The sequence below is a fragment of the Triplophysa rosa genome, linkage group LG18 (assembly GCF_024868665.1).
Source record: "Triplophysa rosa linkage group LG18, Trosa_1v2, whole genome shotgun sequence".
NCBI lineage: Eukaryota > Metazoa > Chordata > Actinopteri > Cypriniformes > Nemacheilidae > Triplophysa > Triplophysa rosa.
Window position 1 is genome coordinate 5,601 of NC_079907.1, and position 16,900 is coordinate 22,500.

Consider the following 16,900-nt stretch of genomic DNA (forward strand, 5'->3'; position numbering starts at 1 on the left):
ACACATGCACTAGCGTAACCCACCTTTTGAACTTGAACTCTGTACCTCTTGAATTTCACTCCCTGGATTCCATTTGTTTCCAGTATGATGTAGTGAAGTATTAAACTGCGCAATTTGGACGCATAATTGATGCGAATGAGAAACTTCTTGGTATTACAACATTCTTGCGGGGATTTCAGAGGTTTATAATCTTTAACAACATCACCATATAAGTTGAAGTTTCAGTGCTGCAGTCTCACATGCACACAGAGTGATAAATATATCGTTTAAAATGTCTTCGTACTCGTTACCAGAGGGATTCAGTGAGTTTGATATGTTCGCTTTCGGCTCCGCGCTGCTGGTCGGAGGTCAGTTATCTCTTATCAATGAAGTTAATTTTGTGAAACTTTCCATTTATTGTAGTTTGTTAGATATATAACGTTACTTTATCATTCTCGTGACTTTAGGGTTCTTGTAACAGTGTTTTGTATGTGGTGCAGAGTGATTCTTAACGTTTTTCTTTTAGGTCTTCTTGGGTTCTTCCTAAACTTTATTTCAGTCGTGGCGTTCCTGAGGGTCCGAGAGATGAGAACACCCAGTAATTTCTTCATCTTCAATCTGGCTTTGGCTGATTTGAGTCTCAACATTAATGGTCTGGTGGCCGCTTACGCCAGTTATCTGAGGTAAACAATCATTTCAACGTGTAACCTTAGATTTATAGATCATATCGAGGGGTGAGAATCAGAGGGGCGTAAGTGATATTTGGGGGGGAATGGAGGTATATATATCAAATGAAAGCCTTCGACAAGCTCTTTCTACTGCCTAAATGACACAAGTGAAATCATAATTTCAATCTCAATCTGGAGTTATTTATTAGAAGGCAAAAGACTAATCACTGAAGATACTAATGAGCCAGTTGGTGCCAGAAGGGCGTAACTGTATTGTGGAGAGAAGCCTGTGGATAGCAGATGACTCAAAATAGATGTAACATTGGTGCCAAAAAGGTGCATGTGATGTAAAGATTTTTGTTTTCTTCTGAACAAATGTTAAAAGTACACTTTCATCCATGTGTGTAACATCTTTATTATAAAAGATTGAAATCAATACACAAAGTCGATCAAACTATGGTATTTTTGGCTCTTCTGTAAAGTTGATGAAATATCACTTACGCCACTCTGGTTCTCACCCATCAAGCCATAAAAAAAATATATTTTAAATACATTGATATATCTTTTTTCAATTTACCTGAACTTTTGTGAAAGATACTGGCCGTTTGGATCGGAGGGATGTCAGATGCACGGCTTTCAGGGGATGATCTCAATTCTAGCTGCTATCAGTTTTCTCGGTGCTGTTGCCTGGGACAGATACCATCAGTACTGCACTAGTGAGTCCACAATCAAAGAACCACTCCATCTTTAATCAATTACCACTGCACGGTGCACACACATGTCTCGTAACATCACATCCATTTACAAAAGTGTCACATTCAGTTGTGTAACTCGTCTTTCTAGAGATTTGACCTGATAATCTCAGTTTGCTGTTTATTATTGGTTTCATGAGTTGCTCGAGTTGTTTTTCCAGAGCAGAAGATGTTCTGGAGCACGTCCGTGACCATCAGCACCATCATCTGGATCCTGGCCGTGTTCTGGGCTGCTCTACCGCTGCCTATGATTGGCTGGGGAGTGTTTGACTTTGAGCCAATGAGAACATGCTGTACACTGGACTACACTAAAGGAGACAGGTACTTACGTCACAGCAAAATCTTTTACTATGATTTTATCTGGTAAGTCACACATGTTGTGAAAAGACACCATACGGCCCAATACTTTAGTAAAGTTTGGTCCAAATTCATGTTATATTCACGATATAGCCCAATGTCTCGTACCTTGTGGCGTAAGGTCAACGAATCGAAACGAATGTCTCTCAGTTGCAAATGAATATTGATTTTTTTCCTTCCTCGTCTGCAGGAGTTACATCACCTACATGCTGACCATCACTGTGCTCTATTTAGCTTTTCCTGTTATCATTCTGCACTCTTCCTACAGTGCCATCTATGCACATTTCAAAAAGATTCACCACTTTAAGGTACCGACCCACTGTGGATGTTTCCTGCATTCAAAGTTTCAGAAGTTTGTAACTGTTGGCCAATGCAGGAGCATTTTGTGTGCGCTTGTGTCGATCTTTTACAGACTCTGCTGTTGGTTGTTAATGTAATGCTTGGGTTTTATCTAGTTTAATACAGGTGTACCTCTGAAGGTGCTTCTGTTGTGCTGGGGTCCATATGTACTGATGTGCACGTACGCCTGCTTTGAGAACGTGACTCTTGTTTCGCCCAAGCTCAGAATGGTGAGACAACAACCAATCATCAATCTAACCCTGTTGCTTTGAATCTGTCAAAATCATCACCATCTGTATGAATGCCGATCCGTCGTGCTTTTCCATCAGCAGGTTGCGTAACTGTCAACTCATGTTATTTTCTAGGTCCTTCCGGTTCTGGCAAAAACAGCTCCGATCTTTCATGCCGTGCTGTACTCGTACGGGAATGAGTTCTACAGAGGAGGACTTTGGCAGTTTCTCACAGGGCAGAAATCTGCAGACAAAAAGAAATAAAAAAAGTTTCAGCAGTTTGTTTTGATGCATTAAACCACATGATGTATTCAGATCAAACGTTTACACACTGTTACTGTAACTTCAGTGCCTTTTGGGCATGTTCCATATGTGCCGTTTTATTGACAACTGTGACTTTACATTTGAAGGATAATGTGACAGATGTGAGAAATTGTAAAAATAAACCTCTGCCTAACACAAGACTTTCAAGACATTCAGATTCACTCACTATTTCTGTATAATAATAATATCCTATATCTGTTGACTAATACATCTTTAAGGGTTTGCGTATGAATGTAATCTACTGAGAGATTTTCAGCATCAAATCTTGGCAGTGGTGAACAAAAGGGCCTTTGACTGTTAATCCTCAGAATACATGCTGGGGCTGATGGGTTAGAATGCAATGGTACAGTGTTGTTTACATACAATAAGATGTTTTCAATATAAGCTCACTGCAGGGTTTATTCGCTCATGAGAATTAGAAAAGCCGTTGGAGATGTTACGAGTCCACCATGAGGTATAAAGGTGACTGTTCACTATAGTGTTAGAGGGTCTTTTTCTTTCATAGGAACAATCAGACTCTACCCCAAACCCTAATTGTCTCCTGATTCTTTAATAAAGGCTATTGTTATGTGATTTATTTTCTTGTGGGTTTGTAATCTTCAGTAATTCCCCCGCAGCAGGAACTGCTCTCATATCAGCAGATTCAGGTTTAATAGGATCAGAGTTGCCCGTCTCAGACCCGGTGAAATGTCCAAAGGTCTAATCTCTGGCATTAATTCTGTTCTTCGTGTGCTTGTTGAAAGTTTCTTCACTCGTTCAGCTGAACTTTTCCTATTTTTAAACAGAAGATCCTGCTGTACAGCTGAGCAAACAAACGGTTGGCTTTGGTGTTTCTTTCAGTTTCTGGGGTCGCATGCGTTTAATAAAATCTCAAATCCGTCTTTTTAAATCAGTTAACATTAGGCTCAAGAAGAGCTGCTGATTTCTATTTATGGTTTTTAAGGTGTCATTGACCTCGTGAGTGAGATTAACCTCTTAACTCTCTACTACTGTTAAACATGCAGCATAAAGACTCCAGAGAACCGTTCACACACGCTACAGCTCTAGATTTGTTTGCAATGCTCTTGAACAAAGGGTTTCTAACAAAACATTCCCCATGTAAGATATAATCTGCTAGCTGTTCATGATCATGTGTGCACATCCAGCAAAGAACAAAATTTATATTTACATTCTTCCAAAGCAATTTACAAATAGCCAAAGGGAGCTTTTAACTTTTTGCCAATAAGATTCTGTTAATTATAACCCTGTTGCCCAATCCCAGAATACAAATCTACGTTCATAAGTAATAGAGTAATTATTATTGATAAATGTGTACAAATAAGATAAATATATAAACGTATGATGTTTCATTCTAGTAAAGATACAAAAAGTATGTAACATTAAAAATAGGATTATATTTTTCTATATATTTTTAAATAGAAGAAAAGGTAAATATATCAAAAATATACAATATATTGAAAAATGACAAATAGCCTATGTCAGATTTCAACTTGAAATGAGATGGACAGGCATGAGAAATACCTTTTGGTTCACCGAAGACTTGTAAGATATTTAACGTAGGCCTTGTACTTACTGAAAAGAAAACGTAGCAAAAAGGGATACAGTACATGATTTAGAGACTATATGAGACCTGCGAACAAGGAAAGCGACTGCAATAGTTGTGGCTCTTAAAGGTCCAGTGTGTCATTTTTTGTAAGATCTGTTGACAGAAATGCAATATAATATACATAACTATGTGTTCAGAGGTGTATAAAGACCTTACAGAATGAAGCATTATGTTTTTATCATCTTAGAATGAGCTATTATCTACACACACTGCAGGTCCCCTATCATGGAATTGGTCATGTTTGTCAGCGTCTGTAGTGCTTGGAAAGGGAGGGGGGGTGAGGTGTTGGTTGCAAGTCGCAACTTCACCGCTAGATGCCCCTTGATTTCACTGACTGGTCCTTTAAATCAAAATGTTAAACAGGTGCATGACTCAGTCCACTCACTATATGTCGGAGTATCAATCACATGAGTTGTATTAACACCCTAACCCTAATAATATACATGGTTAATAAGAAAAACATATAACTCGGTTTTTAATTTTCTTTAAGTCCTGTTTGATTGTTTAACCTTTAGTTATTTAGGGTAGGTTTACATTTTAAATTTGAAACAATGCAACATCGTAAAAAGCTCTATATAAGTATTAAATTGAATTGAAAATGTACGTCTGTTTTACCGATTATGTCTTAATAAGTGTGTTGTTTATATAACTATTGTAATTTTCTTTTATTGCTTACTTTGAAGCACCTTGGTCAGCATGTCTTAGGGGGCTATAGAAATCAAATAACCTTAACCGACTTAAATTGTATTTCTCCCTTATGCACCAGTACTTGGCCATAAAGTTTATTCTGATTCTGACAAAAAACCCTTTCCCCTGATTAGCATATATAAAACACACCACACACCTCATATTCTGACGATTTTATCTAATCTGAGAGAGCTACAACTGCTCCCTCTGGACATTCATGTAGGCTATTCTGTGTTAAAGACTCATAATCATTGAGAAGCCGTCACTTCATTTCCTGACAGACACTGACATTAGGGGTGAATATGAGTAATGCACAGCTCTCTGTAAATAACTTGAATTAAATCGAAAGCCTTATTGATATTTAAATTCACGTCTTCATAGAAGTAAAGTCATCATGGGTTGATAAAAATATGTTTTTCTTAATGGGAGCAGCCGAAAGAAAAAGAAGAAGTACTGTAACATCACATGACTCAAAAAATCATAAAAAGGGCCAATTACATTCTTTACACTTTCTTGAGAATATGTGTAAATCAAACGACAGTGTGGTGGTTTCTTGAGTTAACACAATAACAATATGTTTAAATCAAACAACACAATGTTGGCTTTCCTAAGTCAAAATAATAAAGTCATATGACATGAGTTGGACTCTGTTGAACACACACATTAATGGACAGAAGACAGAAGATCACAGATTATTTGTTAGTGTGATGTACCTAATCACCGTGGTGTCTGGTCGTCGTGGTTACTATCCCATCTGTAAGTTCTTAATATACAGAGTATCTGCTGAACTGCTGTGGACCTATGGAAAAAGCATGACTCTTAAGCGAACACTGACAGAACTGTTAAGGATTTTCATGAATTTGATCGGTTGTGACTGGTTCAGTCTTATCATCATTTTCTGACAGACACTGACATCTAGCGACGAATTCTAGTAACGCATCAGGGTTCGTATTTATTCGGATAGTCCCTTACGAAAATTAACCATGGTTTTACCATAATTAAATTAAATTTATTAAACAAACAAAAAAATAGTTATTATAGTTAAACAGTGGTAACCATAAACGAACCATGTTTTGCTATAATAATCACAGGTAACAATCACAGTATTTGTAGTAAAACATACATGTTGTAAAAACATGGTTCAGCTACTTGAAGAGTTCATTTGCAAAAACAAATAACTCTGTTTTTAAACATTTTCAAAAAACATACGTTTTATTGTGCATTCCAATTAATATTAATCAAACTGCAGTTGAGTTATTTTGATTAAGTGATAACCCCAAAAAGTACCCTACAGCTAACTAACACAATAAAACACCATAAAACATGATAACATAATAAAAACATGTATTTACAAATGAAATGCAAATATACTATTGTAAAACCATGGTAAATTATGGCCACGTAAAAACAAAACAAAATTACGAGATTAAAGTCGTATTAATGACGTGAATTCAATTCAATTTAATTGTATTTATATAGCGCTTTTCACAATGTGGATTGTTCCAAGGCAGCTTCACAAGAGAAAATAATAAAAACAGAAAAACACAGCACAGTGCATGGTGTTCAAGCAAGATCATTCTAGTAAATAATATTTAACTGTGCATTAATATCTGAATGTGCTTGGAGTGGTGTGAACAAACACACACATTATTAATAAAACATGAGCCTTTATAAAAATGTTCCTGGTTTGAGGTTTTTTCTTACCATATAATCACAGTTTTATAAAAGTGTGTGCCAAATGTGGTCGTTTAATATCGCTGGTGGGTTCCCGTACGGGGTTTATAGACTAAAATAAATGTTAGAGCTGTCAAATCTGAAAACATCTGGCACTGGCATTGTTTTGTCTTAAAATGCTGCACACAAGTTATGTTTTCATAAGGCATGTATGTAAAAACCACCTAAATGTCCTAATATGGAAACCCGCGTGGAGCGTCTTCTTCATCATGGGTCCGTGTACGTTTTACTCATTTGATATCCTATTCGAAATCAAATAACGAGAAATTGAAAAATGACTAGTTTCTCGTTTCTTCGTTTAGTTCACCAAACGGAAATTTCGTTTTTGGCCCGATATTTTATTTTTCGTTTGCAGTTAAAAAAACGGATTTTGGCCTCAATATGGCAGTCGTAAATGTGGGCGGTGCTGTAACGCCTCTTTCACGCGATTGGACAAATCGCTCACCATTCTGTACGGCCTTAATTGACCCTTCGCTAAGCCCCGCCCTCCTTGGTTACTGTTGCTACGCCTGGCAAGTGTATTACAGTATGTATGCGCCGGTGTCAGACATTCCCAAGGAGATAATTTGTCATTTTTGGCGAACATGTGAAATATCTGAGAGAGCAAGACAAAAGGGACTGCAGTGTACATTCGAGGGATATATCCACGACATAATATGCAACCGATTAGAAAATAATTTAATTAAAATTGAAGCTAAAGCCTATGAATGATAAAATTCTCCCGCTTATATTTTAGTAGCGCGCCAGGCTACTGCTCACACGTCGTGGGTCTAATCTACGCCTTGGACCAAACACACATTTCCGTCTTGCCTTTAATCATCTTATTTTACGTTCAGATATATGCATTATGAACAAAGAACCGTCATTATTTCCAAGCAATGGTGTGCTGAGTTAGCTAGCTAACATTAGCGTGCTCTTACCTTGGAGCAAACATGGGTGTTTTTGTTAATCCTGTCGAGTGGGACATTCTAAAACGCTTAACGTACCTTAACAGCGATAAAGGAAAACCAAGTTTCTGTCAAATTTTACTTCTAATAAACACATGCTGCTGTCAAAAGAACGAGCTCATGATCCGCGGATAAAGTGAATATCACGTTAAGCGTTCTCACCATAGAAGTCCATTATAAGAGAAAACATCTTAACGTGGCTTAGACAAATTTATGTCATTTTAGTGGTAAATAATACTTCAAAAGCCACCGTGCATTGTGTTAAAAAGTGGCGTAGCCTACTCTTTATGCCCTGTCTGAAACCAATATTAAGAAATAAGGCTGAAAGGCAATAAAGTTGCTAACTCCTGGCTTCAGTGTTGTTACATCGAGCTGAATAGCCAGTGGAGCAAACTAGAACAAAACAGCACAAATGTTTCTAGAAGCTCTGATAAAAAGGGACAGAAATATAAATGAGATGATACGGCGCGTTGTTTAGGTACGTTACGCCACGTTAAGCTGTTTCCTTATAATGGACTTCTATGGGGAGAAAACGCTTAACGTGATATTATTCACTTTATCCGCGGACCAAGAGCTCGTTCTTTTGACAGCAGCAAGTGTTTAACACAAGGAAGGTTTGACAGAAATTTGGTTTTCCTTGATCGCTGTTTAGGTACATTAAGCTACGTTAAGCGTTTTTCGCGTTAAGCGTTTTAGAATGTCCCACATTTAGTTGTGAATGGGGCCTTCCACACTGCTTGATCCACGTCCGACATTTCTCCCCTTGGGTTTTAGGTTTCGGGAAGGGAAAACATTCCACCACCCCGTCCAAACTTTTAGGATACTGGCTATCAGATTTACACAATCCATACGCACAACGCTTCGGCATTTTTCCCTCGCTCGAAAGCTTGACAGACCTCCCGCGCCTAGTTACGGTTGCTAAACCACGATTGGCCTGTGGCGGTTTTTGGGCGTGGCTTAGCGAAGGGTCAATTCTGCCCGGCAGGAGGCACCGCCAGTCCTTCAGTTTAATACAAGTTATTGTCGCAACGCGAACCACTGCTTGCTGTGAACTGTGCGTGATATTTAAGCAGAAATATGTGTTGCAATGTACGCCACGCAGTGTGCTGTATACAGTATAACTTCCACATCTAACACCCCTTTCACAGACGTTGATCCCAGAAAATTGCTGCAAAATTGCTAGAGAGTGCTTTCAGTGGGATTGATCTAGAAAGGTACCTATTATTAGTAGTAGTAGTAGTATTAATAACGTTGCCTGCATCAGAAAGCGCCCTGTGTGAACAAAAGGCAAGAACAAGTGGTCCGTATTGTGATGACAAATAAAGTGGCTATAAAAACAAGCGAGTAGGCTAATTTATGTTCGTCAATTATTCTAAAAATAATACGAGAATAAGGATAAATAAATAAAATAAATGTTAGAGCTGTCAAATCTGAAAACATCTGGCACTGGCATTGTGCCAGATGGCCACACATGGATTGTGGCCAATCCATGTGTGAAAATGATGTGTCATGATCCCTGAACCACTCTTTCACAATTTGAGCCCGATGAATCCTGGCATTGTCATCTTGGAATATGCCCGTGCCACCAGGGAAGAAAAAAAACTCATTAATGGATCACCAGGGGCCTGATGTATAAACGAGGCGTACGCACAAAATGGGCATAGAAATGTGCGTACGCTGTTTTCCACGCACGTATCCGGATTTATAAAAAAAAATATTGGCGTAAATATGCACGGATGTGTACGGATGCTCATGACTGTGCATACACACTCTTTTTCCTTGAGTAAGTAAAAAAAAGGATTTTATACTAGGCTTAATACTAGGGTTAATACTACTAATAATAATAATAGGTACCTTTCTTGATCAATCCCACTGAAAACACTCTCTAGCAATTTTACAGCAATTTTCTGGGATCAACGTCTGTGAAAGGGGTGTTAGATGTGGAAGTTATACTGTATACAGCACACTGCGTGGCGTACATTGCAACACATATTTCTCCTTAAATATCACGCACAGTTCACAGCAAGCAGTGGTTCGCGTTGCGACAATAACTTGTATTAAACTGAAGGACTGGCGGTGCCTCTTAATTAATTCTGCCGGGCAGAATTAAGTCCGTACAGAATGGTGAGCGATTTGACCAATCGGGTGAAAGAGGCGTGTACGAATGCCATATTGAGTCCAAAATCCGTTTTTTAAACGACAAACGAAAAATAAAATATCGGGCCAAAACTAAATTTCCGTTTGGTGAACTAAACGAAAAAACGAGAAACTAGTCATTTTTCAATTTCTCGTTATTTGATTTCAAATAGGATATCAAATGAATAAAACGTACACGGACCCAGGTGCCGTAATCAACATAAGTGATCAATGAATGTGATCGAAAACCATACCTGGCACCAACAGTTTGATTTAGTGAATTTGATTGTTCATTGTATGACTCCAAATACGTTAACAAAATTACGACTTGATTCTTGAAATATAGGCTTTCAACGTCGTAATTCTGATTTAATTTTATATTTACCGTGGCTCTAATCATATGTCGTGTTGGATTTATATGTCTGTATGATTTCATGATAACGTGTCCACTGAATTTGTTTGTTCACAGAATCACAGCACTCCAAACACTCTCTAACTCTCTGTTACATAACCGAATGAACTTGAAAGTCTTGACTGAATGTGAATGTTTTTACCCTTCATTGGTAGAAACAAAAAAATAAATACAATTAAAGCTGTGAGCAGCGATGATCGGGCCCTCGCGGAAAGTGCCACCGCAACCCAATTGCATAAGGAAAACAGCGAATGGTAGGCGATAAAATTAATGCAGGCGAATTATAGTACGATTTGTTATTTATTTAAATGCGTCACATTCCCTTTTGCCAGCTGGTGGCGCTATTGCTATAACTGAACACTGACATGGATATGTTTTCAGGCCACGACTATTATCAAACATGTGAAGTGTGAGGCCGGTCAGACATTGTGTGCCTGAGTTACTATGGCTTCCTGTTTCATGGTAACATCAAACTTTGTCAGGCCTCCAGGAACACACCGCTCAATGAAAAGTTAGGTTCTTTCAATGTATCTTCACAAATGTCTGAAGATCATACTGGCTGTACTCTTCCAATATGATGCTGATCTGTTCAAATCTCTATGAGGAGTTAATCACAGTTTAAAACATGTCACTTCCTGTTTCCTGCAGGTGGCGCTATAACTGTATCTTAATATTACCATGTAGATGTCTTCAGGCCAGAACTTTTATCAAATGTGTGAAGTCTGGGTGAAGTCTGGGTTCTGTTGGACATTGTATGCCTGCGTTACAACAACTTCCTGTTCATGGCGAAACGCCAAACTTTGGCAGGCCGCCGCAGGGTCACGTTCCCCCATGAAAAGTCAGGATCTCCGCAATTTAGCTTTGCAAAGGCCTTAAGATGAGAATGACATGATGTTGATCGGATTAAAACTCTAGAAGGAGTTCGTTAAAGTACGACGACTGGAAATTGAAACAAATTACAAAATTGCACAGGAAATCAAAAATCACGGACTTCCTGTTGGGTTTAGAGATATGCTCCAAGAGACTTTTCTTAATGATTCACGGTGTTCTATGAGCTCACCAATTTTGGTGTATGTACGTTTTGCGTAGTGGCCTGGGCAGTTCTAGGTGGCGCTAGCGAGCCATTTTGCCACGCTTAATTTTGAAACCCCTATCAGACGTAAATTTTCGCCAGGTCTGATGCGTGTGCAAGTTATTGTGAGTTTTTGAGCATGTTTAGGCCTTCAAATTAGCGATCAAAGAGGGAGAAGAACACAGAAACAATAGGGCTCTGTGCAAGCCGGTGGCTTGCTCCTCCGTGCTCGGGCCCTAATGAGAATTCAGAAAACGTAAAACCAGCACGAGTTAAGAAAAAGGTTCACCACAATCTGCAGTTTGTCAGATGACGCTGACAAACCCGCCACCAGATGACGCTGTAAGTTCAGTAACAGGATTCACTTCAACTCTTTTTTACAATTACACTTACATGTATTCATTTGGCAAACGCATACGGTTCAAATAAGAGAGCATTCAACATTTCTCATTGATCAAGTTTTAAAATCATTATAATGATAATTCAAAGGCCACATTGTTTGGATAAATGAATAATTCTTCATTATGTTTGTTTGTGGTGGACAAAAGAAGTAGGCTATCTATACAGTACTGTCTCTGATTGGTCACTGAGGGTTCCGACTCAGTGAAAACTGAGGACGCGTCACCGACGCTCGCAGAGGAACCCAGCTGAAAGGGGTTTTGATATTCTTGTGAAGTTTGTGCCGATGGTCAACATACTGTTTCTACTTGTAAATTACATGTAAATGTAAACGGAAAATGTTCGTCAGACATTGGACATGCAGAATGTGAAGCTGATGGTTTTATCTGTGAAGAGAAACCCGCACAACACTTTTCTCTCAGACCGCGCGCGCGGCACCAAATCAATTGATAGAAGTTGTTGGCAGCACAGAACTGTTGTCTTGAGGTAAACAGATACGTTTCAGCGTTATGGAGCCTGACGGGTCTGCTGGCTTGGCTAGAACAGCTGCACTAAAGTTGTCTGAAATGGGCGAAAGAACGAAACAACTTGGCAGCGCGATGCACGAGCCCGAGCGGCAGAGACGCGTGATTCTGGTAATTGTGTGCGTCGCACTTTTTCTTGATAACATGCTTTACATGGTGATCGTTCCCATTGTCCCCGATTATCTCGCAGATTTAGAAAGCAAGCAAGCGGTGCACATCCACGGCAACTCTTCAACAAACCCTGGGGCGAGCAACAGGGAAAAACTAGATATGGAAATAGGAGTTCTATTCGCGTCCAAGGCCATCCTGCAGCTCCTGGTGAACCCCTTATCTGGAACTTTCATCGACCGGGTTGGATACGATATACCGCTGTTGATCGGACTCTTGGTGATGTTCGTGTCCACGTGTATTTTTGCGTTCGCTGACAACTACTGGACTCTCTTCGTCGCGCGCAGTCTGCAGGGTCTCGGCTCAGCGTTTGCTGACACGGCGGGAATCGCGATGATAGCGGACAAATACCCCGAGGAGGCGGAGAGGAGTCGCGCGCTCGGCGTCGCGCTCGCCTTCATCTCGTTCGGCAGTCTCGTGGCACCTCCGTTCGGCGGTATTCTGTACGAGTTCGCAGGTAAACGGGTCCCGTTCATAGTTCTCGCCTGTGTTTGCTTGGCAGACGGGGTTTTGCTCTTGACTGTGATCAAACCTTTTTCAAACAGGACTCGCGAAAACATGCCGGTCGGGACGCCCATTTACCGGCTCATGATTGACCCGTACATCGCGGTGGTCGCGGGTGCCTTGACCGTCTGTAACATCCCTCTGGCTTTCCTCGAGCCCACGATCTCGAACTGGATGGAGAGCACGATGAACGCCAGTAAGTGGGAGATGGGGCTCGTCTGGTTGCCCGCTTTCCTCCCTCACGTGCTGGGAGTTTATCTCACTGTCCGATTGGCAGCAAAGTATCCGGACTTGCAGTGGTTCTATGGCGCTCTCGGTATGGTCATCATAGGAGCGAGTTCCTGCACCGTCGCGGCCTGCAAGAACTTTGTCCAGTTAATCTTCCCGCTGTGCGGCATCTGCTTCGGCATCGCCCTGGTGGACACGGCGCTTCTGCCCACTTTGGCCTTTTTGGTGGACGTGCGTCATGTGTCTGTGTATGGAAGCGTTTATGCGATCGCAGACATCTCATACTCTGTCGCTTACGCTATGGGACCTGTGATTGCAGGACAGATTGTACACAGCATGGGCTTTCTTCAGTTAAATCTGGGTATGGGTTTAGTCAACGTGCTTTACGCGCCGGCTTTGCTTTTGCTCCGGTACGTGTGTCAGGTGAAGCCGTCTGCCTCGGAAAGAAACGTGCTGTTGGAAGAAGGACCAACGGGCCTTTATGACAGCATTAAATTGGAAGAGCGCAAACTCAAGCGCAAAGGTTTGTGCTCCACGACGATTACAGCCGCGTGTCCCGTGGACGAGAACGGATTCTTCGAGCGCTCCAAATCTTCTTCTTCAGAGGACTCGTCAGGACCCGAGTACACTTGACTACAGCAGAGAACCATCTGATATTACACAATTCATTTAGTGATCGGAGATTCAGAGACTACCTGACAAACACGCACACTCTGCTGTTATATTAACACCCATATGAAATGTAATCTTCTGATCTTTTTATCCTGTGATTTAGATATACATTAACATTTTTATTCATTTGGCAGATGTATATATATACAAGATCACATTTGACTGTGAGCGAAAGTGTCGCCTGTAGTGTGTAGAAAATGTGAATTAATAAAGTAGCCTACGTAGCTGCGTGATGTAAATGCACAAATCGAAATAAAACCAGTATATAGATGTCCATATAATCTATTTTTTATTAAAAAACTGTATATACATATATAGCCTACTGTACGTATAAGCCTTGTAGTTTTTTATTTAAACTTGTTAGTTTCGTTGGCTTATTTTTATTTTACAGTCCGAACATCTGCTTGTGCGACTAGGCTTGTAAACTTTTTTCAGTTCCAGCATTTAACAAAATATATTGAGGTGAATGTGAACTATAATATAGGATCACATTTGAGCAAATATACATTTCCTTAAAAAGCATCTCGAGAATAACACATCTGAAATAAATCAAACTCTTCAACATGTTGTCTTGAAGTGACAATTCCAAAATAAGGTAAGGCTTTAAATAATTTTAAAAAGAAAGAGCAACAGCATCTTTGGTGTTGTTAATCATAATGGACACGGATGGGAGGGGTCACGCGGACACTTGAGAGAGAGAGAGAGAGAGACGCCTGAACACAAGAGACACAGCATTCTTTCTCTGTCCAGTGATCACTGATGAACAGGTGAGTACAGTGATCTCTATTCATTCATTTAAACTCATGAAAAGTCATCAACTTTTGAATGAACTGCTCCAGTGGTTAATATTCGTTAATAATAATAGTCTCAGTTTTCCATTTCAGTTATTTAGACCTGTAAACATCTCACTGCTGTATTCTAACATTGCTGAATATGTGACCTTATTAACGGAGGTTTGGGCTCATTTATTGTTAATAAATTGCTTCAAATGCAAAGGTTTAATTGTAAACGTTCCGTTTAAATAAAATAATTGCTGAATATATTCCGGCTTAGTCTTGCTCTATATTCACTTTAATGTCAATTTAAGGTTTGTGTGTTTTGTACAGTTTGACAAATTGTGACCCTGCCTGTGAAAATCAGGTTGTAGTCTAAAATCTCATTTTAATATAACGAGAATCAAAAACTTTAATTTCACTATGATTTCAGTCTTTAACATGGTCTTAGTCGGTCAATATTGCAATATATTAATCAATAATTTATCAAGGTTACTTTCATAGAATGGTTTTATGTTATGTCGGTTGATTTTATTTTAAAAGAAGTCAATCACAAAAATGACTTTGCTTTTCACAGACAGGGTGATAAATTATCGAACTGGATTATATTTGAATTAAGATTGCAACTTTTTACTCTAACTTCCAGTTCTGATTAAGTGTTCAAATTTAACTGTGAATGTTGCAATATTTATCATTTCAATGTATTGTTACACAGCAGCTCAGCTCTCTGCACTACAAGACTCAAACGTGTCTGAAGAGAAACTCGACATGGATGTAAGAGCATTATTAACGTTCTTTATGTTCTTTTTATTACTATTGTTGTTGTGATGATCATATTTCAATGAATCACACCTGCTGCGTTATTTCATCTGACTACGTAGGATTACTATTACTATACTCTTACTGTGTAAGAGTGAGATGTTGAGTCTGTTGATGTGTTGTGTATGAATGTAAGAGTGTGTTGTTGAGTCTGATGATGAATGAATGTAAGAGTGAGATGTTGAGTCTGATGATGTGTGTGTAGAGTGAATGAATGTAATAGAGAGATGTTGAGTCTGATGAATGTAAGTCTTTGAGTCTGAGGGAAAGTTCTTGTCCAAGGTCCTGAAACCAGAAAGAAGCAATGGGGTCAATTATGCTCTGTAAAAATCTGAATATTTTAAGACATACTGAACTATATTAACATAAAATTTGCATTTTGTTCATGAAAAAAGTCTTCTGCTTTTAAAAACTTCCCAGTTGTCTTGAAGCTATTCATATCAATTATTTACGAGCGCTCTGAGAAAAAGACAAAACGTCAGAGAGATTCTTTACAGTTACTCACTGATGAATGAAGCAGCACCTGAGGGCAGTAAGAGCCGGACAAAACCACCAAGAAAACGGAGCACACAATAAAATGAAAACAAATCAGTGTTTGTGCAAGCATATAGAAAATCCATTCAGGACAATACAATCCATTCATTCTTGAATGTGTCCAGTAAAATTCTGGCTTTTGTGGGTCTGTTTTATCCTCTTCACTAGATGCTACCAAAAGTCCCTGTTCCAGACCTGCAGCACACACTGAACATGTACCTGAGATCTGTGAAACATGTTGTTTCTAAAACACAGTTCTGTAAAACCAAAGCCATGGTGGAGATGTTTGGCAAACCCGGAGGTCTTGGGGAAAGACTTCAAAAACAATTGCTTGAAAGAAGAGATGCCACGGAGAATTGGGTACAAACACATAACAGTTAAAACAACATCATCAATGCCACCTCAGTTGAAATGCTGATTCATGAACATTCAGAACTCTCCAAATACACCAGATGAAAACTGATGAATAAATGTGAATCTCTGACTATTAGTCATTGAGGCAGGAGACATCCGCGCATTAAACATGACAGCTGCATTTGATAAATCAACAAATAATTTGTGTTTTTCTCTTTCTCTCCCTTCAAAAGACAATTGAATTTCACATCTCAAGTTTAATTACAGATGTTTGTCTTAGATGTATGAATACTGGCTGGATGACATGTATCTGAAAAACAGACTGGCTCTGCCGGTCAACTCCAGTCCTGCGCTGGTTTTCCCTAAACAACCCTTCAGAGACTTCAAAGACTCTCTCATGTGAGTAAACAAGAGAGTCAAAACAAGACGAAGCAGGAGAAAAAAATGCTAATTGACTTGTTTCTTGGTGAAAAGCGCGATATGCTTTGTTGTGTTCATGCAGGTTTGCAGCACATCTCATTCGAAGTGTTTCTGAATACAAGCTGATGGTGGACAGGTGAATGTCTGTATTTAAATCATCTGATTACCTTCATCAGTTGAACACGGTTGTAAGCACTGTGTGTGTGTGTGTGTGTGTGTGTGTGTGTGTGTGTGTGTGTGTGTGTGTGTGTGTGTGTGTGTG

The 16,900-nt window shown here is 39.4% G+C and overlaps 3 protein-coding genes across 3 annotated transcripts in view; all 3 read left to right on the forward strand.

The window, feature by feature from the left end:
* Window positions 1-228: 228 nt before the first annotated feature.
* rgrb (retinal G protein coupled receptor b) lies at window positions 229-3,222 on the forward strand. Its single transcript, XM_057359038.1, has 7 exons — window positions 229-347; window positions 506-662; window positions 1,242-1,363; window positions 1,561-1,720; window positions 1,947-2,064; window positions 2,212-2,325; window positions 2,461-3,222. The coding sequence occupies exons 1-7, from the start codon at window positions 272-274 to the stop codon at window positions 2,587-2,589; spliced, it is 876 nt and encodes a 291-aa protein (XP_057215021.1). The 5' UTR covers window positions 229-271; the 3' UTR covers window positions 2,590-3,222.
* Window positions 3,223-11,928: 8,706 nt separating this feature from the next.
* slc18a3b (solute carrier family 18 member 3b) lies at window positions 11,929-14,067 on the forward strand. The gene has a single exon (XM_057359031.1). It carries the CDS (start codon window positions 12,152-12,154, stop codon window positions 13,697-13,699), a length of 1,548 nt encoding a protein of 515 aa, XP_057215014.1. The 5' UTR covers window positions 11,929-12,151; the 3' UTR covers window positions 13,700-14,067.
* A 1,119-nt stretch (window positions 14,068-15,186) lies between these two features.
* Window positions 15,187-16,900, forward strand: part of LOC130568931 (choline O-acetyltransferase-like) — a 14,453-nt gene continuing 12,739 nt past the window's right edge. Inside the window, exons 1-4 of the mRNA XM_057358188.1 lie at window positions 15,187-15,285; window positions 16,033-16,224; window positions 16,499-16,617; window positions 16,721-16,774. Coding sequence (XP_057214171.1) covers window positions 15,211-15,285; window positions 16,033-16,224; window positions 16,499-16,617; window positions 16,721-16,774 — 440 coding nt within the window. The 5' untranslated portion in view covers window positions 15,187-15,210. The remainder of the gene's footprint in view (window positions 15,286-16,032; window positions 16,225-16,498; window positions 16,618-16,720; window positions 16,775-16,900) is intronic.